General features: G+C 36.8%; 2 protein-coding genes and 1 long non-coding RNA gene across 11 annotated transcripts in view; 2 read left to right on the top strand and 1 right to left on the bottom strand.

Annotated features, from left to right (window-relative positions):
* The window catches only part of LOC100869909 (neurotrimin), a 153,745-nt gene that overhangs the window by 95,325 nt on the left and 32,097 nt on the right, over positions 1–26,323 (bottom strand). For 3 of the 7 annotated variants that reach the window (XM_086910907.1, XM_086910906.1, XM_086910908.1), the window contains exons 2-6: positions 22,913–23,064; positions 17,399–17,609; positions 16,180–16,476; positions 11,104–15,397; positions 7,825–7,930 (exon numbers count right to left, since the gene is read on the bottom strand). In XM_086910907.1, coding sequence (XP_086767033.1) covers positions 15,213–15,397; positions 16,180–16,476; positions 17,399–17,609; positions 22,913–23,064 — 845 coding nt within the window. In that variant the 3' untranslated portion in view covers positions 7,825–7,930; positions 11,104–15,212. Of the gene's footprint in view, positions 1–7,807; positions 7,931–9,681; positions 15,398–16,179; positions 16,477–17,398; positions 17,610–22,912; positions 23,065–26,323 lie in introns of those variants that run through there. The other 4 variants (XM_012486871.3, XM_003693877.4, XM_086910909.1 and 1 more) reach the window with 3 other exon arrangements.
* Kdsr (3-ketodihydrosphingosine reductase) lies at positions 5,623–7,649 on the top strand. Of its 2 annotated transcripts, none has more exons than XM_012486868.3 (4): positions 5,623–6,163; positions 6,504–6,933; positions 6,997–7,238; positions 7,309–7,649. In XM_012486868.3, the coding sequence occupies exons 1-4, from the start codon at positions 6,047–6,049 to the stop codon at positions 7,519–7,521; spliced, it is 1,002 nt and encodes a 333-aa protein (XP_012342322.2). In that variant the 5' UTR covers positions 5,623–6,046; the 3' UTR covers positions 7,522–7,649. The 2 variants fall into 2 exon arrangements, with proteins under 2 accessions (XP_012342322.2, XP_086767030.1); XM_086910904.1 differs by having other exon boundaries at positions 5,625–5,866.
* Positions 11,401–16,577, top strand: LOC116414394 (uncharacterized). Of its 2 annotated transcripts, XR_015292829.1 has the most exons (5): positions 11,401–11,675; positions 12,338–12,424; positions 12,748–12,786; positions 15,195–15,594; positions 16,159–16,577. It is a non-coding gene; the product is annotated as an uncharacterized LOC116414394 (long non-coding RNA). The 2 variants fall into 2 exon arrangements; XR_015292828.1 differs by lacking the exon at positions 12,748–12,786 and having other exon boundaries at positions 11,605–11,675.

Here is a 26,323-nt window from a genome sequence, read left to right as displayed (position 1 = left end):
GTTAATTATTCGAGAGACACGTTTATCGATAGATAGAGAGAAAGAGAGATTTTCAGAAAATATATAATAAAATTTAGATATAAATAATAATGCACGCGCGAATCGAATTCGACCCGACAAATTCCACTTGTCCCCAAAGATAATTCGGTAGGAATCCTAGTTGCAATTACGCTGTTAACTTTCACGATGACGTTCCACGAAACAATCCCGTGGGATTTATCATATCCTCTCTTCCCTTAGTAAAATATTTTCAACACTACGTTGTAACTACGTTGCAATAATCTTCCGTGAAGATCACATGTAACTTTTCAAATTGTCACACAACTTTCTCTTTTCATCACGAAACCTCATCCATTCCAACAAGATAACCAACAACCTTCTCTCTCGATCCCCTATCCTGACAAATAAACAAGCAAACCATTCACACGAACGAGAAACATCAACGATAAGCGGCGAGGCTTAGGAGGCCTGATCGAACACCCACCCCTTTTTTTCTGGCTTCCCCCTCGCCGTTTCTCCATATCTTCCTTCTTTCCACGGCTGCCATATTCCACGAGGAGGCTCACAATGTCATAACGTTCCGCCGATAGCTATCCCGGCTCGAGGTGGCGGACACCAGAAGGAAACTGCCTCGGCCTCGTTAAAAACTCCGTTGGACCACACCGTGAAGGGAAACGAAAAGAGAGAGAGGAGAAGAATGCACCGAGCCGAGCCGCACTTACTTACTTACGCGGCGTTGCACCCTCCTTCGCCTCTCTTTCGACGGAGTCTTTCTTTCCTTTCCTCTCTCGGCAATCGGTTCTCTCGTCTCTCCCGCGAGGGGGGATGAAATCGTTAGCAGGGGATAATACACGCACGAGTCCCTTTGACTCGTGCTCCCCACTCCTGTAATTCAGTCGCGCCTGTAAAACGTCTTTTCTCTCCATCGTTTTACCCGCGATATTATTTCCTGGCTATTAATGGAAGGAGAGGAGAGGGAAGGAGGCATCATCTGCTTTTTGCCGCTCTCGATAACGTCGAACGAAGCGTTTTTAGGAATGTGTCCTTTTTTCTTTGAGGGGGGAAGAAGAAATGATGGGAGAGTGAAATATATTGCACGAAGCCTTTGTCTTTTTTTCTCCTTTAAAATACCGACAAAAAGGGTAATACATCGATCTTACTCTTTTGTTCGAGCTTCCCTCTCTTAACGCGAAACTTCAACACCATTTTACACTCTTAGAATAGAATACAATTCTTTAAGAAGCCTCGTGCATCATTGATTCATTTTCATTAGCCGGCTCTCGTCGTGGTAATAATTTTATACCAAGTTTTACGTTATACCTCGAGTATGGCGATATTGCGGGTGATAATGTTCTCGACGAGCGTGTGCTCGTAAAACGAAAAGGAAAAATTGTCTCTTAAATAATTCGCTCGATAAAAAAATGTGGCGATGAGACGCGATCCCTGTGTTTCGAAAACCGAGCAACCCTTTGCCACGCTTCGCGACCAGTCTCTCACTCATCGCCTTATCCGCGAGGGGGAGGGGAGTGCTTGGCGTGTTTGAAATTACGAACGCGACGCGAACACGTGGATTCCGCAGGAGAATGGATCGAGCCGCGATTCTATGGATGATTTCGCCACGATTTTAAAGGAAAGAAGGGTTCTATAAGAGAGTCTATAAGAGAGAAATATCAAGTATTCACGAGGGGTGCAAATAGCACAAATAGCCGTAAAAAAAAAAAAAAAAAAAGAAATTTCTCCCCCTTCTTGTGTATATCTATACGATTCCAGTGTTCCAACGTGTCTTTTAGAAAGGAACGTCATCCTTCGAATTCACTGGAACCAGAGGGTGAACTCTCGAGGAGGTGAACGAACCCGGAGGATAAATTCGAATAGAGATTGAGACGTATAATGTAACGATAATAATTTATATTGCTAAGGGATTTGTATTTATTTATAAAAAATTTCTGCTCGATTCCGCTGAATCCACTCTGACATTATTGCGTTATTATGTCGATCCAATGTTGTCCCTATGTGGGAGAAGGGAAAGAGAAGAGGATAAAAGAGCAGAATTTTCATTTTAGAAGAAGCGAAAAACCAGACTGACTTCGCTGGCGCGATAAAAAAAGGAAAAATAAAGAAGATTGCAAAGAGATTGTTTTTCCTTCGCTGTCGCGGAGATGAAGTCGTATCTCGGCAATTATAGTAGTGTTTTATTTTTTTCTAAAAAGAAGAAAGATTCTATGAAATTAATCCCATAACAATCCTTCTATTCATTCTTAATAAAACGGATTAACCGAAGAGGCCAACGATGAGGTTAGCTCTCCTTTCGGTATCTCGAAAATAGAGATCTTGGCCAGTATTTTTCCTAAGCCCTTAACCAAATAACAATAAAATAGCATTCCTAATTTAGATCGGATCTCGTGAAAAAAAAGTAAAGTATACTAAAAGTTTCTCTTCGATACTTGGAAGACGCAATTTCAACCATTTCGTATCCCTTTGTTTATTTTTATTTTCCTTCCTCTTCCCTTTTCTCTTTTTCTGCTTTAAAGACTCCAATTTCAAAATATCCCTCGCACGTACATACCGAATTTTATAAAAGAAACTAAACCAAAATCCTACCAACAATGTTTCTCAACAAAACTCCACGGGAATTAATTACAACCGTTTATTTACAACCCGCCTGTGTATATGAAATAAAAAAGAAAGAGAACGAGAAGCTATGTTACTCTATCTCAAGAAACAAAGATTTAATTTCCCCTTCCAGCCAGGCATCACGAAACAAAACGATCCTTCGTTCACACCTTATTAACCAAGAATCTAAGCAAAAGTTAAAGTGGTTGATTTCTCCTTTTTAGAGAGTGTCCAACCTCCACACAAAGACGCGAAAATTAATTTTACTTGATGCGTTACCCACGAGATGAAGGGGTAGTTTCTCCATCCCGAAAAAAACTCAAAAACGTCTCACCCCTCCTTCTCTTTTCCATTTTTTCCTCCCCCTTCCAAGACACAGCAGAGCTGGAATATCCACGAGTGTGACGAGCCTCCTTGGGAGGGTGGGCCGGGGAGGGGGTTGCCAACAGTGCAACGAATGGAGATCGATTCTGAGTCTGGGTCAGGCGAGGGCGTTCACCCCCCGGTGCAGCCCGGGAGACACGGAACCCAGGGTCGTAGCTAGGGTATCACAGGAGGGGTACTGACGCTCGGCCCAGGGGGAGGAGGGTGGGTCGCGCACGGGACACTCCCTTCCGCCGACGAGTGCAACGTACGCTTGTCCGAAACGGCGATGGCAGTGGCCCTTGCCGATTTCTTCGCCACCCGAAGCGATCGAAACGCGGAGGATCGATGGAGGATCTCGTTCAAGGATCCATCCAAGGATGAGGAGAGAGAAAAAGACGTTGTTTATCCGTGCGTTAACGAATAGGATAAATATAAAATTCTGTAGCTTGGTCGAGGATACATTGGATATTTCTTTCGTTAAGGTTCATTGTTTGCCCCCCCCTTGAGAGTGTATTCCAAGTCCATCGAATTATCGAAGGTAGGAAAGGGGTCGCGTTTACGAGACGCATAAAATTGGGAGTAACGAGATGTTAATTGGGACGTGTTTATTAAAAATCGATCGAGAGGGATAACAAGAGTGGACGGTGTTGGAATAAATAACCGATCGATTTTTAATAACGAAGCGATAACGTAATGCGATTCCTCGAAATGGGAGAAAAATAAAATATTTGTAAATATTGGGTAATTTGTGCGTCCGGTATCGACGATTTTTTCCCTGTTTTATTTAATATCGTGTCATAGAGTCTTAACTGAGAAACGTTCCTTTTCATTATCGGTGCAAAACTATAATTTATATAACGTGAACAAATATATATTACACTTTCGCGCAATACGTTCAAATATAATGGATAATTTATATCGTGAAGTGTACGTCCACCTTCTGCGAACGTAGACATTGGATACAATAAATTTCTACATTCTACATTTGTACGATACGTAATCATTAGCAAGATATATATATATATATATATATATATATATATATATATACTTTTATTTATACCAGAAATCAAAACGGACAAAAATTGTAATTCTTCTATTATCATCGTCTCAAGCATAATTCATTCCTATGAAATTGTAATTTAATTGTAACAGAAGAATAGATAGATGTTCTCGAAAATTGGTTGTTCGAATTTTATTTATTTATTATCTAAAAAAAAAAAAAAAAAAAAAAAAAGGACACGCATAGTTTACGTTATTAATCAGATGGAAATTGTTGTAGGGAGATAATACGGCTCATCCCTTTTCCACGTCCGCGTCGCTCATATCCGAAATGCAGGAGAACAGTTTTTCATACCTTCCGCTTTAACCTGACTAACCAGGAGCGACTCCCAGGACGAGGTGAACGATCGACAGGGTGGTAGTACGTGACCTTTTGCTCGAAGGATAACGGTAGGGGTGAAGCGGAGACTTTGCCCCTCGGTAACGGGGGTGAATGCACGTACGACCTATCTGCCCCCACCCCTTTTCACGAGCACCGAACTATTCAAGTTCCCGGGGCCGGCTAATTAATAATCTTTCCGGTCAACTCGCCGTCCGTTTCGGCCGGCGACGATACACACGGATCAAACGGGTAAAAAGTCGAGTCGTGCGCGGGCCAATTTCAACTTGCTTCCTTAAAAATTTTCTCGTGTTTTGTCGGGACCTATTTGTATGCAACCCGCCCTGAAGCGGTGCACCGAGCGCAGGATCGATCCGCGTTTCGGGAGCTTTTTCATCTCGACTCGTACCACGCGCAATGCATTTAAGCTACCGATTTGAATGATGATATATTCCGATATACGTTTGATTATGATATATATATATATCATTTCACGCGTTACGTCTCGTATAACTAACTTTTCTCGCGGAAAGAAAGTTGTATAATAAGTTTTATACGATAATATTATTAATCGTATAGTAAAACTTGATATATTATGTTTTATTTGTAGGTAATAGAGGAATTTTTAATATGAATGAGAGAAAGGAGAATTATTTTCTTTCTTTTCTTCTTTTTTTTTTGAAAAAAATATTATTAATGGTGAGTAATGTTATCATGAGAGCAAATATATCGTGATCAAAGAAGTTTTTAAAATGAATACACAGGGAGCCACGTATCAAGAATTATTTAAAATTAAAAGATTTATAGTGTTTAATAATATATGCGAAACATTGTTTGCCAATAATTAATAAAATAGAAATATGAATAAAAGTTTTATTCTTCTATCGCACAACCTAAGTCTTTTCAATATAAATAAATACAAATGGATTTATTCAATTTATCAATAATGTTAATATAAATTATATCATTGATTATATTGTTAATAAAATAATGTTTTTGTCTCAGAATCGTAGATATTGGGAAAGAATTATAGATGAAATAGAATTCTTTTTACCATGTTAGTGTTATTTCTAAGATTAGTTATCGATAGAGCATAAAACAAAATCGAAAGGATTATTTGTTCTGAAATACCGATCGCGCAAAATGTTAGACTGCTTAGAATGATTTTTTGCCGAGAGATGGCACTAGTAATACTGTTTCTATCCTATTTCCTATTCTTTTCCTATTTCTATCTTTTTCTTTATCTACTAGCTCTCCTTGTCTACACTTGCTATGCGCTCAAGACACGGCGCAATTTGATTTCTAACGAATATTTTAATGTATATATTATTATATTATATGGAACATTTATAAAATGTCATAATAATATATATTAATATCATTCTTGATATATTATTTAATTATTTAAAGATAAAAATATATAGATAAAATTTCAGTTTTAACGTTATGAACAATTACATACAGATCACGTACTTGATTATTACTTGTCGGATCTTTGTATGCAAAGTATATATATATATATATATGTATTAATTGTTCAATATTTACGAATAGTTTATTGTAAAATATAAATGTAATAATAATATCATAGATACTTATATAAATTGTGTTTTAATAGTAGTATTACGTATAAATGTACGAACTGATTTCGTGTAGTATTATTAAAAGTTTTATTGAATAAAAATAATGATACTAATTTTTAATGTAATACTAATAGTTATTGCTTTACTAATCATTGTTTTGTTTGTGAGATATTTTTTTTGGCGAAAACGACTAAAAAACGTTAATAAAAAGCATGTTGTTGTAAGTAATTAGGTATTGGTGCTAACCTAACCTCTATTAAGATTACTTGTTACTAAAACACTTTTACGATATGAATATAATAAAAAAATTTTATAAATTTCTATTTTTTTTCCTTTTTATTAAGAATTATTTTTTTTTAATGACATTAAAAAATAATATTTAATAATATTTAAATTTTATAAATATTGTATGAAAATATTTATTGAATTATCTCTAATCATTTATTCATTTTAACAATAAATTATGCGATTTTTACTAATCATAATTGTATATTTTTAAAAGTTTTGAACATTCTTTTTAGAAAATCAATTTTTTTTTTTTTTTAATATTTTTGTATCAGGTAACTGGTGGATCTAGTGGAATAGGAAAATGTATTGCAATTCTTGCTGCCAAATATGGAGCACATGTAACAATAATTGCAAGAGATATTCAGAAATTAGAGATTGCAAGAAATGAAATCATTCATGCATGCAAAAATAAAGATATTCAAAAAGTTGAATATTTATCTTTAGATGTTGGTGAAGATTATAATGCAGTTGATAAAGCTCTAAATGATATAGAAAGAACTATGGGACCTATATATATGTTAGTGAATTGTGCTGGAACTGCAATTTGTGGCAAAATTGAAGACACTTCACCAGCAGATTTACAAAAAATGATTAATATTAATTTCTTAGGATCATATTATTGTACAAAAGCTGTTGTTCAAAGAATGAAAGCTGCACAAGAAGGAATTATTGTATTTACTTCTTCCCAAGCTGCATTATTAGGTACTTATTATCATTGTACTTAAATATATTTGTATTGTATAATTCATTCTTTTTCTCTTCTAGGTATATTTGGTTATTCAGCTTATTGTAGTACAAAATTTGCGCTTCGTGGCTTGGCAGAAAGTATATCTATGGAACTCGCTCCTTATAATATTTCTGTGACTCTGAGTTTACCTCCAGATACTAACACTCCAGGTTTTGCGATAGAAGAATTATCTAAACCTCTTGAAACAAAACTCATATCGAGTACTAGTTCCCTTGTCAGTCCAGAATTAGTAGCAGAAAAACTTTTTAAAGATGCATTGGTAAGTAAAATCAAAATTTTATTATAATTTAATTAACCATGTATTTAATGAAATAAATTATATTTTTTAGGCTGGAAAATTTTTCTCTACTGTTGGTTTGGAAGGTTTTATATTAACTGTTCTATGTTCTGGAATGTCGCCATTTAATTCGATTCGAGAATTATTTATCCAATCAATGCTGATGGGTATTTTTCGTCTTATAAGTGCCTGCTATCTTGTACATTTTCAGAAAATCATTTTAAATTGTATGAAAACTCGCGATAGAAACAAAAAATCTGAATAAAATTCTTTTTTTATTTTTTACGATCGCATTACGTACAAGAATTTATATATATATAAAAGAAATATTATAATATATAGCATTTGTAACTTTTTCGATATATGCATAATAAACGTCCAGTACTTACGAAAGTTTTTATACTTTTTTTAACAATGTAACAAGCTCATTTTTATTAAGTTATTTAAAATTTATATTTTATATAATTATTAAATTTATTAAATTTAAAATAAAAATTTAAATAAAAAGAAATAGATTTCGTTCATAAAGGTAAAAAGAATATTAGAATCAATTAACGGTTTGGCTTACTTTTATTTAGTATCCCGTAATTCATAGTATAATGTTCTTCATTAAGCTTTATGGTTCTTACACACATAGAACGGGACAGTTCTTCTCGTCCCTGTTGTCACGATACCTTGAAAAAAAAAAAAAAACGTAAACGCTGAGACTTCGTGTGTAATGTACATTTCGATGCGGACGATGCCCCATTGTGATGATAAACGCTCGCATCTGGCACTTTCCAATGCATTAAAAATGTCCTGTGCATTCGTATCGATTATTTTTAATAATTCATTAATTCTCTTTCAATCTTTTACAAAACAGAGAAACCCACACAAAGCATCGGTCGATTCAGTTGCGATTTATGCCCTTGGGAGGGCAGCGTCCAGCATTTGAAACCGAGATTGAACTTATGCAGAGAAATGGCGAATAACGAAGATGTGTCTTTCAAAATTGTAAATCGGTAATGATCGGTTTAACATTGATTTATTATCTTTCTCTCTCTTTCTCTTTCTCCCTCTCACTCTCAGACCGATCATTTTCTCTTTTTACCTTTCTTTCTTTATCCTTCTCACACATACATTTCATCTACGCGTCCGTACTCCCGCTCGTTTCTCATCCTCCATCCATCCACGCAATTGTATTTCCTCGGCATCATCTCACGGATTCGTTAAAGTCTATTCCGATTTACTCTAAAGCGCTCAAAGGTGTACATTATAGAATCTGCGAGACGAGGCTTGCTTCGAGGGTCATCGTTTTTTCAAAATTTTCGTTTAATTTATTTACGTTAATTTTTAAATCGATGTTCGCTTATTCGGGCGCTCGACAAATGCTTTCCCCATCCATTTTCCTCTCCGTTGATCCCTAACCTCTTCTTCTCTTCGATCGTTTTATACTTTTGAATCGATTGTACGTTGCGTGTTATTTAAAATACTTGTCATTAGCTTCGTCGAACGTTCGAACCAGCAAACGGCACGCGTTAACGATTAATTAGACCCATTGCTACGTGTGATCTGTCGCGCATTGGAAACGTAACTATCGTTATGAGAAGTTGTCTCTGAAAACTGAACATGTTCACGATGGATTGATTTTCTTCTGTCTCGATCGAGACTCCTGAATTTTCTCATCGAACGGAAATCATTCTATTATTTTCCAAATATTTTTAAACATCAATACTATATCTTCGTTCGTATTTTCGACGAACGAAGAACTGTGGATATTGTTAAAGTGTCAGGAGCCTCAATATGGCTTTCTATTTTTTTTTTTTTTTTTTTGCAAGAAGATAAGCGCGACGAGACATGTTTTAATATCGTCGATAATGAGGGATTGATGAAATCTTCTCCGTCCCGAGGGTTTCGATCGACGACTATGTATCTTTTATTTATTTCTAACCCTCTACAGCAAAAAATTAATTTCTAAGTATCAATTACAATCTCTTTACATACGAAATCAATTACCAATAATAATAATAATAAAAAAAAAAACAAACACAATGGAATGTAAAGCGAAACAATGACAGTATATATTTTTAGATATAATGATAGTTTTATCTAAAAAATGTATTTGTGTGTGTTAAGATAAATAAAAAAATAAAATTGTATTAGCAAAGCATAAATATCGAATTCATTTACACTACGTATTTTGCTTTTTTTTTTTAAAAATTATTTATATTAGATACAACAATATCGTCGTAAATAAGTATAATATTTTATACTTATTTAGTAGTAATAAGCGGTAGAGGGTTAAAATCACAATAATTATTATGTAATTATACGCAATCAATATCACGGAATCAATATTCATTATTTCGCGGAGATAAATTTCATATCGCACCAATATACAATATGGTCTTTTGACAAAATTTATTTCTTTATGAAATCGTCTTACCTGCAATCCAGTTTCCACTATCAATCACGACTTTCATCGTATAACGCACTAATAACTTCATTTTCAATGTTTTTTTTTTTTTTTTTTTTAAATAATCGAATTCGCAACTTCAGTCGTAAAACTGATTGCTAGATCGTTAATTCTAATTTATCTTCGATCAGAATCTCATCACCATCTCTTACTCGTATTATCTACTATCGAAAAAACTAACTTCGAATATCTACGCATAAGAGCACATCGACGAACTGTCAGGACGGTCAATCATCACACGAAAAAGGATCTTTCGATATTCGCGTACCGCGACTCTCGGGAACGGGTACGTATTTTTCGCTGGGGCGGATTTGATATAGATGGTTTCTGATTTCAAAGATAGATTTGACAGAAATATATCAAAAAATATTATTTACTTTAAGTAAAATTTTAAACGTTATATTATTATATTAAACATTATTATATATTTACATGGAATGTCATAAATTTGAAATAAAAGAAAAAAATTACAAATATAGTACACTTGTGCAATTTGAATGATCGAAGAATAATCGAATCAATTTCATAATATCATCTAAAATCAATATCTGCCCCGCGAGCAATCGACAAAACCGAGAATACATAAGTTATATACGTACTCAAGCCTGCAAAGGCTGGCATCTTAAGAACAGAAAAATCCGCGACACTTAAGAGCTACTATAGACAATGGTACAAAAATTCAATGCTGCCTACGACGTTAGTATACCTTAGACAACGTTTTTTTATTTAAATCATCATTATTATAACCATCATCACTATCATCATCACCATCTTAACCTTTTCTCTCGTCTCCTCTTTGTTATCTGTCATAATAAAGAGGCGACGAGGACGAGCGCGAAAATTACAACTTTCTTCTTCCACCTGGCGAGGTGAGGCTCCAGTTGTTGTAACAAGAAAGGGTATAGTAAACGGGCAAGCTTTAATTGTGGCCTCGAGGTGAGCCCTATCTTTAGCCCTTTCTTTTTATCTTTCGTTACAAGTGGGCACTCGCGAGGCACGGGAAGAAGAAAGGGAAGAAACGGTACAAGAAGATTGTTCCCGGTCGTCCCTTTTTTATTATAAGATGCGTCATTCGACCAACGCCTTATGACGTCAGTCCAACGAACAACTTTTTTTTTTTACTTTTCGCGTATGTGTTTCTTTTTTTTTTACTTACCCTTTCACACTTTTTCTCTATTTCTCTCTCTCGCATTCTCTCTCTTTCTCTCCCTTTCTTTCATTTTCTTTCGTTCCTTCTTCGAGTGTCGCATATACAAGCATACATTCTTTCTTTCTCGCTTCCCTTCAATATCATTCGTCTGTCGCACACTGAGTTTCACACGCGTGTAGTTTCATGCACACACAGTCACTGATTGCCGCGAAAAATTCACGTATACGCGTGTACGTCCATACCTGGTTACATTATATCAGACAATATAATCCTTCATTTATATCCGTTCTTACACTAGGCGTTATTTAGTGTTACATCTAATCGCGTGTGGCCGGCCCGTGCTATCCAGAAACGCACTGAACATAGCTGCGTTTCTTTTTGTTGCTCGATGCACCGATGTGCCAGAAATACGCGACGGTGCTGCCTTTTGCTCCTTTTCTAGTCTTTTCTTTGTCTTTTCCCGCACTTTTAATTTTTTCATTTTTTCTCACTTTATTTTCGTTCTCTCTTGTCGTGTTCGTCCTTGAAAACGTCTTCATATATCGAGGATCTCTCGAGAACGTTCTTCGCAATAGATTCGATTGAATTCAAGAAAAATTTAGTTAAATATATACGTTATTTATCGATCAAAGGAATGTACAGAAGTTTGCCATAGCGTGACTAATGATCGATTAAAATTTGAACGAATCAAACGACGCGAATATTCTCGATCTCGAAGTTTCGAAACCAGCTGTTGTCTCGAACACAATTTCGAGCCGGTTAGCACGGGCGGCCAGACCCATTCGAATGCGTTTACGATCCGAAAAATTACACAGTAACGTTATTTATTTTTTTTCCTTGTTTGTTTTTTTAGTGTAACACGTACGGCATATCGTTAATTAACGTTACGTTATTTATATACTATATATTTACAATCACATGAATCGTAGATATTCTAGTGTATCGTTCGCCTCGTTCGACTAATTTTCTTTCCCAGTTCCATTTTCCCCTCCCATATCTCTTCACCTAACCTCTATTTTTTTTCCAATTTTTCCATAGTTGTATTCACAATTATTTGCCATTATATTCTCACATCTATGTTTCATTAAATACTTTTCTCTCTTAGTTTTTAATCCCGTGTTATACCTTCTCGTTATTTTCTCACTGTTATTTATTGCGCCGCTTTTTTTTTCATTCGAGCTGAAACTTGTTCAATATTTTAACACCATTGTGCAACGTATTCGCGCGCGTACACACATATACATATATATATTTATCTGCTTTGTATATATATATTTATATATATATATATATTTTTATATATAATATAAAAAACAGTATCTTCTATCGCTTGCGAGAAGAAAGCAAAACAGGATGCCTTAGGCGATCCAAAAAGCTGTTCGTCCGTATGTCTATACAGCCGAACATGCAGAATAAGAAAACAGTCTGGGCCTTTCAAAATTGATCATAATGATCTTTTTTTTGAACTTGTTCCAGATCGATTATTGTTCTATCGTCTATTTGTCATTTTATCTCTCGTCGTATCATCGTGTGATTGCTGATAAAATATGAAAAATGACACAAGTAAGTGAAAATTTATAAATTATAACTTTTCCCATATTTTTATAATAATAATATAGCTTTATCGATCAACATTGATGAAAAATTAATTGTTTAATATTCATAGAAAATTTTATGAATTCGTAAAATAAAAGAAATATCTATATCGATTGTAATTCTTGAATATCGCATGTCAATAATTTTTACATCATCGTTTGTTCGATAATAATTGGTGATTTTTTTCTGTTTTTCTTTTTTTGTGTATGACCCATTCCGTTACGAAACTTGACGCATGCACGGATATATAACATTTTATTGGCTCGTGTCTACACTCAATGCACTTCAAGTACCAAAATTTATCATCGTAGATCGTCTCAAGGCAATCGGTACGTTTCTTATGCTTTTTTTATTCGATTTTCTCTATTATAAATAATCGAAATATTAATAATAGAACCAATCTCGTCGAACATATTTTCGAGATAGAACACTTATGAATTATTATTAGGCAGTGACATTTTACATCATAAAAGATAAAATTATTTCAGTCATCTTATAGATTTTTTAATTTTCATCCGAAAATATTCAGGAACTATATAGAAAATATAATATGAAGAAGAATGAATCTTGTTATTATATAAGTGTATTCTTTAATAAAAGTGATATTAATCTTATATCTTCTATAATCAAGATAATAGTATAAGATAGTAAAGATATAGATAATATTATAATTAGTTTTTAAAATTAAATTCTTATTGATTATTTATATAATTATCAGAAGAAATTTTTATTGAGCTTAACTCGTAGGCTTAAAAAACAAGAAAATATTACAGATTTTTATACTAAAATGTATTTAAATATTTAACTAATATTTTCAGTGTTATAATGATTCAAAATTTTCTTAATTGTAATACGCTTTTAATCGAGTTTTAAGATAAATTACATGACAATTGCTCGTTTATTCTAGCCAAATATCTTTATATCACTTGTAAAAAATATGATTTCGTTTACATAAAAATTCGCAATCTAATTATTATGCTTTGAAACTCTAATATTCTAATTCCTTTTCATTTACGACTCCTATAAATCTTACTTAATCATTAGTCGACAGTTATGATATTTTGTTTTATTGCCTTGTATCGGATTAATTGCAATAAAGCTTATATAATATAATCATGGTAATTGCATTCGTTCGATATCGTTCTCGTGACCTGAATGAAAGGATTCGAAAAAACGAAGGAAATTATTCATTCACATGTACTTCATGCCATCGGATGATTTCGACGTATCGTCTATCAAAGACAATCGTCGAGATACATCCCTTTCTCGAGGCGATCCTCGAATGTACACGGTACACGGTCGAGTATAGACACATTTCGCTAATCGTCACTCTATTCGAATATAATTAATCACATCGCTTTTAAAAACTTCATCGAACAAGTTTCAATTCTATCGAAAGCGGCGCGGACGAAGTTCTGTCGGCGTCCCGCGATTATCTTACACCTTGCATACTCTTTCAGCCGCTCTCTCGACCTCCTCTCCATTCCTCCTCGACACTCCTCGACCTACTCCCAACCCCATTTCCATTTTCCTTCTGGCAGAGTTACACGCGCTCGTCACCGTCTTAATCTCGATGCGAAATAAACTACGAAACCCTCCCGATGTCCCCGACAGAATCTCACCGATCGATCACGAAGACTTCGTTACTGTTTGGCTTCCCTCGAGAAAGACACGAAGATCGCGAAACACCTTTGACAATCTTTGGATGATGAACAAGGAGGGGAGGAACTCGCCTCTCGAACTTCACGTCTTATTAGTCGTCCCTTCGTTCGGAAGATTTTTTTTTACACGATCATTTAACACGACGGTGTCATTTTTTATATAGGCAAATATGTACAATGATTTCGTGATGACGATTCAGCGATCAGTTAGAATGATTCGTTATAGAACGATGGAGGATGCGTAACGAGGGTATAAAAGGTTCTATATCGCGCGTGTTTGAAATACACATTGGAAGATCGTATATTTTTATATGTATAATTCCTATAAAAAATTCGTCTTGTTGTTGTCCCGCATTTGAAGATGAGGATTAGAGGGAGGGTGTTCGCAAACTTCGTGTCGTTTCGTTTTGTCCATCGCTCGATCATAAATAACCACTTTTCGACCGCGTGAAGAACTCGCGCCGATATCACGGGTAATCTCCCCCCGAGATTAATTAACCCCTAATTGCTAACGGCCGGATCATACTATCTCGACACGCGAAACGTGCTTTATCCTGAATTTCCCTTATAACCACGTTCACAGAATAAAATCGTCGTTCACGGATCCTTAATTGATAATGGATCGAGTCGTTCGAAAAGCAGGACCTTCGATCCTTCGTTGTGAAGATTTTTCCTTTCTCAATGTACATTTATAATTTCTCGACGAAACTCGATCACTGAGCCGCGTTAAACGAAGAAAGCCGACACTTATTCGAAATCATTTTTTTTTTTTTTTTTTTTTTTGCGACGAACGAACTCGACAATGAAATTCGGTTGGATGAAGGATATTTCTCGATATTTCTCTCGGTTATCTTCGAACGTGAACACGCATGCAGCAGTTTCTCGTCGCGCTGTTCTCTCGCGATTTTCCATCGTTCCCTCGATCAACTTCTCCCTCCTCTTTCATCGTCCACGAAGTCTTTTTTTCCGAAGAAGCCCTCCGCGTGCACTTTCCCTTGCCTCCTCCTGATGTAACGTTCCCTCGAGGCGCCTTCCGGGTCTCGTAGCAGGAGATAATCGATCATCTTTCGACACAGTCCAGCTCCCGTTTCTGATTATCGTTCCGGCGCGAAGTAAGATGGATTCTTCGAATAGAGGACCATGAGGATGAGAAGGGCGAGGACGAAGAGGCGGCTACCGTGACTCGAATAAAGCGTGACGACGCCTGCCAGCCACCACAACGTCGGGCAGCCACCCGGTGCCGAGCTGATCCCTCTTTGAATCGCTGCAGGATGCTCCCCTGTATCAGAGAATTGATTTTTATACCCGTTGCTACTTTTATATCGCGGCTTTAGCCGCCGGCAATATTTAATACTTCTCTCTAATTTTATTTTATTTTTTCCAGATACCATATCTGTATACTTAATCTACTTATCATGAAAACTCTGTGGAAGTTTTTTTTTTTTCGGATAGAAAAGTCGATACGGCTGTTTTAAGGTAAGTTTATTATGTTTAAAAGAGTTAAGGAACTCAATATTTTCTTCTTTTTTTTTTTTTTTTTAATTTAAAAAGTAGGAAACTTTTAATGAAGTTGGATGTTCGTGATAATGTAAAATATTTTTACTTTCTTACGTATTATTATAAAATTTAAATATTAATACAAGATTCGTGATCGAGACTGAATGAATATTAACGAACCTTACTTGAATTTCATATTGTTATAGAGATTCGTTTATAGAGTTGCGTTTAGACTTCTAATTGGATTTGAATCAAGAAGTTGACGAAGGATTGACCCGAAACTGTGTTGAATTATCGGTAAACTAATTTCAGAAAGTTACCATCTTTTTATGGTACAATCTCTGTCCGTATTTACTATTACATTAGTTTAATTACTCCTTCGAGAGGCTCGATCCAAAGTAAATCTTTATTAGATTTGTAAAAGGTCTTTGAAAAGGTTTCCAAGCATGAACTTTCGTGAACAATGGATCGAAATGCTTTTTTTTTTTTTTTTTCGTTTTACGTCATGCAATACGAAGCTCACGAAAGTTATTTAATTTCCAGGAATGCGAAAATAGGGCTCACCATTCAACACGTGAAGTTGCACGCTTGCGCTGTCCAAACTGCTCGGACTGCAAGTGTAATTGCCCGAATCTTCCCGCCTCGCTTTATGGATCAGGAGACTGCTGACCGTGTCGTGATCGATCCTCTTCGTCTGGATGTCGATCTTGTTCAGTTGGTAGTCCAGGACGCGGTCACCCTCGTGGTACCAGAAAACGTAGAAAGGGCCCTCGAGGGATTGCTTGATCACACATCGTATCGCAACTGTACTTCCGGTCTTCACGTACATGTCGCGGTCGCCTATGATCTCGATCTTTGGCACTGGAAAATCACAGCTAGTATCTATTTTTTCCCCTTATAATTCAGTGAATTTAAAGGAAATGCATTGCACGTAATATATTCTTGAAAAATGTTTTAATCCACGTTACGTAAAAATATCAAGTTTTTTTTAAATATCGTGATCTTAGTTTAAAAATTGCGTGACTAGAAAAAAAAAAAAAAAAAAATAAAAACGTTGAACAAAGAATAAAATTCTACGTTGAAATGGTTAATTACTAGATATTGTAAATATTATATGGAATTCTTGATATTTTGATCTATTCGTTGATAATACTTAGATATTATGATAAAGAAATATTTATATATTTCGTGATAAAAAAAACTTTTACTGATTATCATCTATCGATAGCCGACTATCGTGAGACACGTACGACATGTTAATTATATAATAATCTATTTTTTTTTTTTTCACAGTGTATACATTTGAAAACATATACTATTTCCTGCGAGGATTAAACGATGCCGATTGTCGTGGGTCATCCATGGCCCATTCGGTATGTTAAATGTATCGCAAGAAGGTGATCGTACGACAAAGAAAATTAATTACTAAATATACGAAGCGATTATCCGAGCGAAGTTTTATTACACTTTAACGCTCACAGGTACGAGTGTTACGTGAAAGAGAAAATGTCTGTATTTTACGCTCGTATAATTTTTTATCACGTCGTTGGAACATGGTTCACGAAGTGCTCGGACGATCGATGACAGAGCTCTTCTCACCCGACGTAAAAATAACACTTGCGTGGAATTGAACGAGGATGGTCAATGATCAATCTCTAATAAATCGTAATTACACGGGTATCGATATAAATATTGCAAGAAAATTAAATTATCCATTCACTTTGACAATTTTTGACCTCCTCGTTCACAAGTATCATCGAGGAAATTTTTTTCGCAATCTCACCGACGATGTTGAGCTTGATGATGTGACTCTTCTTCGGGTCGGTCGAGATTTGGCACTCGTACTCGCCTTCGTCGCGTGCCTGCACGTACTTAACCTGCAGGGTCCAAGTGTCCGACGCATCTACGAAAAGCGCTTGAAACCTTTCGTCCGGGATAAACATGGTTCTATCTACTGAGAGGATATGCGAGTCCCTTCTTCGGATCCACGACACCTTTTGCGTTACAGGAAAGAACAGATTAATTTTAATAATATCGTCGACGAGTACTTGTCATTTTAGAAGATTTGAAGGAAATTTTATATTCGATATCGTGTCGTAAGCATAAAATTTGCAAGAAATGTGTGAAGATAGAAAGGAAATTTTTATTAGGTAACGAATTTTTCTTTTACGTACGTGATCAATATGAGTGTGTTGTTATTTCCAATATGATATTTGAATAAGAAATTTTATTCCTACTGTAATGTAAGTATGGAAGAGATTTCATACCCTACATCTTATTTTATCTTTTATTGTTTAACTTTTATAATTTTCATATTACGTTATAATACGTAAGTAAACGATAAAATCTATTCTACTTGTACTTCAAAGTATTTCGATATTCTTTTTCCAATAGTATAAATGTACTTTGACATGAAGATGCTTTTAACATTGTCCTTTGATTTTTATTCTCTTCTAAAGTATCCCTCATTTCTTAACGATGCCATATATTTCCTTTTCATTCATATTTTAGCAATAGAATAATTGAAAAATTCGAACATTTGAATAATAGATTTTCGAATAATGGAGCGGCAATTTAATCTAATTGTTTGCTGCAAATTTTTAATTTCTCATTTGAAATACGCGATCGAAATATAAATGTAAATGTTCCACTTATTTATTTTGAGGACAAGCGATCAATAGAATTGGACAAATCTAGAACAAATCTCGGAATAAATCAATTTTTACTCGAGAACGTTCATGGTCCGGAGGGGAAAAGAATATTATTTGAATTATCTCGGTTGCCAACACTTTGATCGTTAGTGTCAACGATATAACGTGCATCAACACACACGTGACTATAAACTTGGGAGCCGTTTCTTACAAAAGTTTGACACAGAGAAAGAGTGTTTAAAACTTGTTTAGAACTCGAACAGGAACAGTTTTCAGAATCGTGTCTCTATACTCCCTTTTCCCTCGTTAAAGTGACTAGAGCATGGCTTGAAAGTTTTCCTCACCTACTTCACAATCGCCTTTTATATTCTTACATCCAAAATTGGATCTGCTCTTTGAAGATGAATCATGTCTTGTTAAAAGAATAAACAAGGAACTTTAATCGTGTAAAATTTCGCCTCATTCAACTTTATAACAATAATACTGTATAATTGATATATAAATATTTAAGAGGCTCAACAAATAATTGTTTGATTCGACCTATCTATGTATCGATTTATCTGTTATTTAATTAGAACAAAATTCTTCAAGCTTTCTTCTTATGCAACATGTCGAAAACTTTCCATAACCACTTTTTATAAATCCTTTCGTTGAAATTAAATCGGTAAAACGCTACGTATAACTTAAAAACGAGAAGGAATCCTCGAACTCCTAGTTTTGCATCTCTCGAATACACAATTCAAACCAAGTTCGTGAATTAAGAACTTGGATAAATCTTCAAATGCAAACATTTTCTTCAAATCAAAGTTTACAGTTTCTTTCTTCCCCCATCGAGTCGATTAATTATTTATCAGCGATCAAATTGAAATTGGCACACCAGTATCAGTATTCGAATACTCGTCGTCGATTCGAGCGAAGGGATAGATAAAAACCGGGTCCAATCCGATCTTTTTTATCCGCCAGACGGACGTATCGCGAGAATTATTAATCCCTTCCTCGATACGTATCCTCGTGCACTCCATTGTTAGATTTTTGGTCCGTTTCTTCCGCGTCGTCGATGGAGGTCGTGCAAAAAGCGAAATAAAGCAACAGAGAGAGAGAGAGAGAGAGAGAGAGAAAGGGAACCAGTGACGAAGTGAAATTCAACCGTGTCTGGCTGGAAATTCGCGAGCTCCTCTCGGATCCTGAATACGGATCGAGAAACTCTGTGGAAAAAGCTGTGGAAAATACACCACGAGATGGAAAAAGAGAGAGAGAAAGAGCCTGACTCGACTTTCCTCGATCCTGCTCGATCAATCTTCTTTCCCTTGTCTACGGTTAATTTATCGTGGGGCGATCGACTTGCTCGGCCCGCCTCCTCCCCTCACGTGGATCTAGAGAAGAAATTGTATCACGGAGTATATATTCGATCTATTCTCGCGATAAGCGGAGGGAGGGAAGGTGGTAATGCGAAGGGATCCTGCTGAAGGTGGTAAATTGGAATGCTTTAATTAAATCAGTGTTAGCGAGTGATGTATCCGTGATTTTACAGAGGAATATATTTGTAGCGGGAAATGGAACGAGATTGGAGGAGGGAGGATTTTCAAACGTGTTCACGCCCTTTATTAACGGCGTTCGAACGAATTTTCACGATGGAATTAAGAAGTTTTCACGGCTAACTCTTTCTTCTTATTCCTTCAAAAACGTGAATGATAGTTTGCACGATGGTTGTAATAATTAACGCGGATTTCCTAATTTATACTCGGTCGATTAATGAATATAGCGTATTTATTATTGCTATATATTATTATTATTATTGCATTTGTAAATTTTGTAAATACATATTAACAATAATATTAATTCTATTAAAAATTATACTCAACATAATATCGATAATCAATAGAGAAGTAAAAGTGTTTTCGAATAAAAATACAATTTTTCATTTTCTTTTCGTTTCAAATTCTTAGATAGAAAAATGGAACGTACGAATGGGTTTCCGCATTACGATTCTATTGACGCTTGACTCGAAAGCAAGCGGCAGCACTCTACTCGGTTTTTCAAGCCGACTTAGAAATCGAGGGAACGTTTGCAATCAACGAAGCGGAGTAATTGCCTCTTGGTCCCGCGATACGACGATCGGTTATAATTCAACTCGCGGGGGAAAAAAATTTGCAAATGGTAGATGTCTGGTGTATCGATAGCGATCCGCGCAAGGAGAACCGTAATCCCTCGGTTAATTCTCGAAGTGGAATCGTTATCTTGGAAATTCCAAACCGGATGGAATTCGTTTATCTCGGCGAACAGTGTTCGTTGAAACCGAGGAGCTTTTCCTTCCCTCTCTTTCTCTCCTCCTTCTTCCCTCTATCCTTTTTCTCCGACTCTCGCTCGATTACGATTGTCGTGCCATTAATTTCAGCGGGGAAGGCAATAAATTAGTAAATCCCCGTTTCTCGCGTTGGCTTACGTTTCATCGATCGATTTCCGCCCTTTCTGCACTTCTTCCTTTTTCGAAACTTTCGAACGACGGCACTTTTAACTTGCCCGATCCCGAGCAACGAAAGGATTTAATTGCGCCACCTCACGGATCCTTAAAATCCTTCCCCTTTTTATCCCCCCGTTCGTTCAACCGGGATTCGCGCTCGATTACACGAACCATTCAATTTCACCGTCTAATTCGATATGGCCTATAAAGTGTTCGATTATAATAATTATCAATGCGTGCATAAAGAGACATTTCGTGTATACGAACGATTGATTTCATTCCACGTTTCAGCAGAAAGGATACATTCAAAATTATCATAGAACACATCTTACGAAAAATACATTGCAAATAATTATTCTTCGTAGTGCATCGAGAGTTTATCGTTAAGACATTACGTCATCACTTTTTTAACGCGTCACATCGATTTTTCAAAAAAGGGACAAATTGCGATGCAACGAAAATGAAGTTACAAAAAAAAAAAATCTCTTCCATTAATCTCTCGAAACCTCTCCATTGATGTACAGCGTTTCAAAAAAAAAAAAAAAAAAAAATATCCCAAATATCCCGGCCACACGTATTCGGAATACGTGGAAAACAAATTGCAAAGTCACCGGGGCGCGATCGTGTTCCGCAACCCCGTCCACCAGGACTAATCGTTTCCAATCTCGTGTATCCGGCGTGGCGAGGCGCTCAATGGTCGTTGACGGAGAAAGTCAGCAGTAAAGGCACGTTTAATTCCACGTGTGATAAGTATCGAAAGAACAAGAGAGGGAGGGGGAGAGGGGGTGCAAAGGGGTCGCGGCTCTTACGGGTTCGCGGACCCTTAAGTACGCAATCGGACGATTATACGCGAGGGTCGCGTGTCACCAGACACTTAGTCCTGCCTCTTTCGACGTGCAACGTTGTTGCACACACACACACACACACACGCCGAATGGAAGGTAGAGAAAAATTTTGTTAACGAGCGACACAGTAGCCAATTTTCACGGTTCACTCGAAAGGAAGGACGGATCTTTCATCGAGAATTGGAGAATCTTTTGCTTTTTAAAAAAATGTTCGCTATTGCAATGAATGAAATATAATTGTGCGTATAATTTTAGAGATTCGAATTGGAGAAAGTTTTATAAGGGGAGGAAATTTTCGTTAACAAACAATTATTTATTTATTTTTATCGTATACGATATAAATACGGCTAGAAAAAGTATTTGCATTAATATTTTTAATTCGTTCCAAACGAAATTCATTTCAATATTATCAGATTGTCGCACAGTTGCACGGAAAGTTCTAAATTAGAACGCGACATTAATTAATATTCAAATATCGGAATAAATATAATACAACAGATGCAAATTTTATTATATAGCCAACCAATTATCGTTCCACAATTATCCATTAACTAATATATCCAAAGACGATCTATCTCTCTTTCTCTCCCCCCCCTTCTTTCCTCCTCTCTTTCAATCTCCCTATCTCGCCTCTATTTTCCCAAACCGTGAAATTCACGCAACTCCTATAATCCTCGCTAACGGCCACACAGAACGCGGACATATTAGACTTTTATAGTTGCTATAAATCCCCCCTGCATGCATGCGGATCGGGAGGGGAAGAAAGGAGGGGGTTGATGTATCGGTTTATCGCCGCCGTTTCGATTATTGTAATAGCGAGGAGGGGGGAGGAGAGGAGGCTCACGCGAAATATCGGCGGAAACGGAGGCCGATATATGGTGTTTTTTTTTTTTTTTTTTTTTTTTTATTTTTCCTCGATCAACGATTTCGTGGAATACCGATACGATGGTATCGTAACCGTCGACTCGCTCACGGAAAACTCGCGTGCGAAATAAATTCCCTTTATCTGGCCGCCCTTTATCTCGCTTGCTTTTTGCAAGGAAACGATTGCAAGCTGGTGGAGGGAGGGGTTTCCGAAGTTCGAATTGGAATTAAGGAATCCGTAATTTCGCGCGTTAAACTCGACGTTGAAACACGGAATGCTCGGAGCCAAGTAGCGTGATCTCTTTGATCTCTTCTTCGATTCGGCAGATTCTGATTTCTTCTTGAAACTTTCGTGACGAATTGTGTTGTCCGATCTTCGAAGCGAGATGGAAGTTGGGCAAGTTGTAATTGGATGTTTCGGTTGTGTATGTGTGTGTGTGTAGACGCGGGTCATGGTTAAGAGTGGAAACACTTACCGATTTATTACCGAGCTGTCGCACTTTGCACGGCAGGTAAGCATGGCTCCCCAGCTGAGCCGTGATGTTCGTGGGGGTGTTTGAGTCGAAGTACGGGCCCGTGTAAATCCCGTCGAACCTCTTCACTAACGAATGGGATCTTGTGCTCACCCCTGCAAATGTTCCATCGATATTTACACTTTGGATTGAGATATTAGTAGAAAGAAATTTTAATAAATTCGTTTCAAGCAATTTCGACGAATATCAAAATCTGTCTCTGTTAATATTTTCAAGTATTTTAATTCCAAGTCTTTAGAATGCTTAAAAAAATACGTTGATATCTTCGTGATTCTTACACTTTTCTAAATTTTTCGTTCAATCCGTACATTTACATTTCGACAAAATTGAAAAATCCGCAAACTGTCATTTCCCTCCCCCGTAATCCTCTCGTGGCAGGAACGAAAAATTTGCTCGAATCTCCAAGCTTTGACCACCCAAGAACCCCCGCCTGACATTAGAATACATTATTAACACGGCGATGTTTCGACCACGCGATCTTGTTACCTCGAACGAATTTACATCACACGATCCCATCCATAGTATTTCCATGATGGAATGGTAAAAAGGATCGCGAGAATAATATATATTCGTATTTCGCATTCGTGACCTCCATACGTACGATCCCACTTCTCGCTCTTTTCACCTCTCCTCCCTTCTCTTTCTCTCTTTTTTTCCCCTACCTTTCTCTGATAAATCCTATCGGAGAAGTTCTGCCAGAGCGTCGAGGAAATGGAAACTAATCCGCAGGATTTCGATCCTGGCGTATCCAAAGTCGGATCAACTCCGCGGGCTTCGTTCCAACGACCTTGAGGAGCTCGGGTTAGAATAAAAGGGGAACGAATCGTTCATGCGTCGCGCGATGGGTACACGTTTGGACGCGTTTATTTTTTTCCAAATGGATCTCATCTCCCCCCCGGATATGATCCCGGAAGAAATTACCAGAGGCTCGAGATACGGAAAACGCTTTGAGAAAGCGTCAGTGGAGAAGCTTTGAAACGATATCTGGCGGCGCGCAGAAATCCGATCACTGTGGAAATTGAAGAGGGATCTTTCGATTTATCGTCGAAAGATTCGAGATTGGAAAGTCTCTAAAAGTCTGTACGGCAACGTGTTAGAAAGAAGAAGAAGAAAAAGAAGTAGAAGAAGAACAAGAAGAAGAAGAAGAAGCGAAAGAAGAAGAACTTGATAGAATAGATACTCGAAGAAAGTTTCTTGTACTTGATCTAGTGGATATCGTTGGCAACTCGTCGCACGCGTAAGCGTTTCTTTCTTCGATCTCTAACACCTCGACGAGTATCTTCGATATTACGAGAGGAAACCACGACGAGGGAATACGAGCGTAAAGGGTTATGGCAACAGTCAATTGTGCGAAACCAGAGGCATTCATCCTTGCTGTAACTGGCGGTTTCATAGCTATTTATATGGCATCCGTAACGAGAAAAACAATTGGCCGGATCGAGGACTCCGGGATACGGTTCTTTCATTTATTGGACGACCGCTCTATTGATTGAGTTATTCAGGTCATCAACAACTTTTTCTTCTCGTTCCGCTGCACGAAAATAGCTGCCATCGACGTATTACTTTTCACGTTTTCTCCCGTTTAGTTTTTCGTTTTTTTTTTTTTTTTTTTCGTGGCTCGATGACAAATAACGAAATCTATCTTCACTTTAATTGTAATTTCTCTCTTTTCCTCTCTCTTTTCAATTTTCTACTTTTCTGAAACGTGAAAGGATTAAGGATATTATTATTTTGACGATCTAAGTGATAATAGTTTTTTTTTTTTTTTTTATTTTATAATTTGAAATGCAACGATTGTCGAGTAACGACTATTTCTCGAGACGCGTGTTTCAGAAAATAATGCCAATCGTTATCGCAGCACAAACAAAAAAAAAAAGGAAAAAAAGTTCCGTGTTGATCGCGAATGACGTCATTGCAGGGGAACGTGTTAAGGGAGTATAAGGGGAACAGTATTAACGATATTGCTGTATTATTCAACACGCTTTAACCGGTCGAATGAAAGAATGGTAAAGAAAGAAGAAAAAAAAAAAAATCTATATCGTGCAAGGTTCCTTCCTTTTCTACGTGGGCGCAGCAAATTAAGTAGAATGAAAATGTATTATGACAGCCGCCGAAGTAGAGAAGCTCGCGATATCTCCTTATCTTGAGATTTAATTCTTACAAATTATACCTTCCACCGTATGAATAACATTTCCTCCTTTATTCGAGAATACTTATTAACGTAATAATAATTCTTACCGATGATAAGAACAGATCTATTCATTTCTATATATATTTCACGAACACTAACGCTTGGTGAATACGAATTATTCCAAACAATTTTCTAAAACCTCATCATCGTCCAAATTTCTACTTTTATCTCTTAATTTTTACGAAAAATCGTCGTGTCTTAAACATGATTGTACATAATAAACGTACAATCATTAGGAACACGTATCATTAAGATTGATCATTTTTTTTTCTTTTTACCAAGATAATAATAACGTTACAATTCGAAAAGGAAACGAGATTGGAAAACGTTAGGAAATCGCGGAAACTTGTGCGACATTCGATAAGTTAGGGAGCCGCAAAAATCGAACGTCCGCATTGGCAAATAACATCCGGCCAGATAAATCCACACCCTTTCAATAATGCCGGTATTCATAACATTTAGAGTGCACGGATTATTGGCATCGCTCGATCGGGATAAACGTTCGAGAGAGTCGCTCGAGTGTGTCAAAGCGATTCCACGCGTATATATATATATATACACGCGAGCTCTCGCCATTTATATCGAAAGTCGCACGATATCCGCAATTGTCCGGCGTGCGCAATTTTCCCTTCGTCCCATTGTCGTCCAGGTTTCAACGTCACGAATACTTAGTCACCCGTGCCTCGTCACGGAAGCGTTCCACCGGCGCATCCGGTTTTTAACAGCGAAATGCAACGACGACGACGACGACGAGACTCGCATTAGGCTCGTTGTCGTCCACGAAATAGCCCCTATTTTTCCAACACGATTTTAAACGCGCGCGGAAGTTAACGTTTCCTCCACAAATGGTACGGGCAAACGTACACGCGAGAGGATGCAACCGATTAGACCGTCTACGTCTCTTCGAAACAATGTATTCGAAAACGGCCAAGTTGCTCGACGGAAGAGGGGATAAAGTTTCATCGAACGCTCGAGAGGAGGAAAAGAGGATAGCAAGGGGGACCTTGAGGACGAAAATACCTTCGTTGTCGACTGCGTATAGTGTATCTCTTCGAGTCGAGGGAAAGAGAATATAAAATAGAAGAATTCGTAAGATGAGGAAACAGAACAGGATTGTTTTCGATTATTATTATTCGAGAAAGTTGGACGATCTAGATATTTTC

This window comes from Apis florea, unplaced genomic scaffold, assembly GCF_048593485.1.
Source record: "Apis florea isolate Af1SG1 unplaced genomic scaffold, ASM4859348v1 contig_3203_pilon, whole genome shotgun sequence".
In the NCBI taxonomy this organism is placed as follows: domain Eukaryota; kingdom Metazoa; phylum Arthropoda; class Insecta; order Hymenoptera; family Apidae; genus Apis; species Apis florea.
This window is presented reverse-complemented; position numbering and strand designations above follow the sequence as displayed.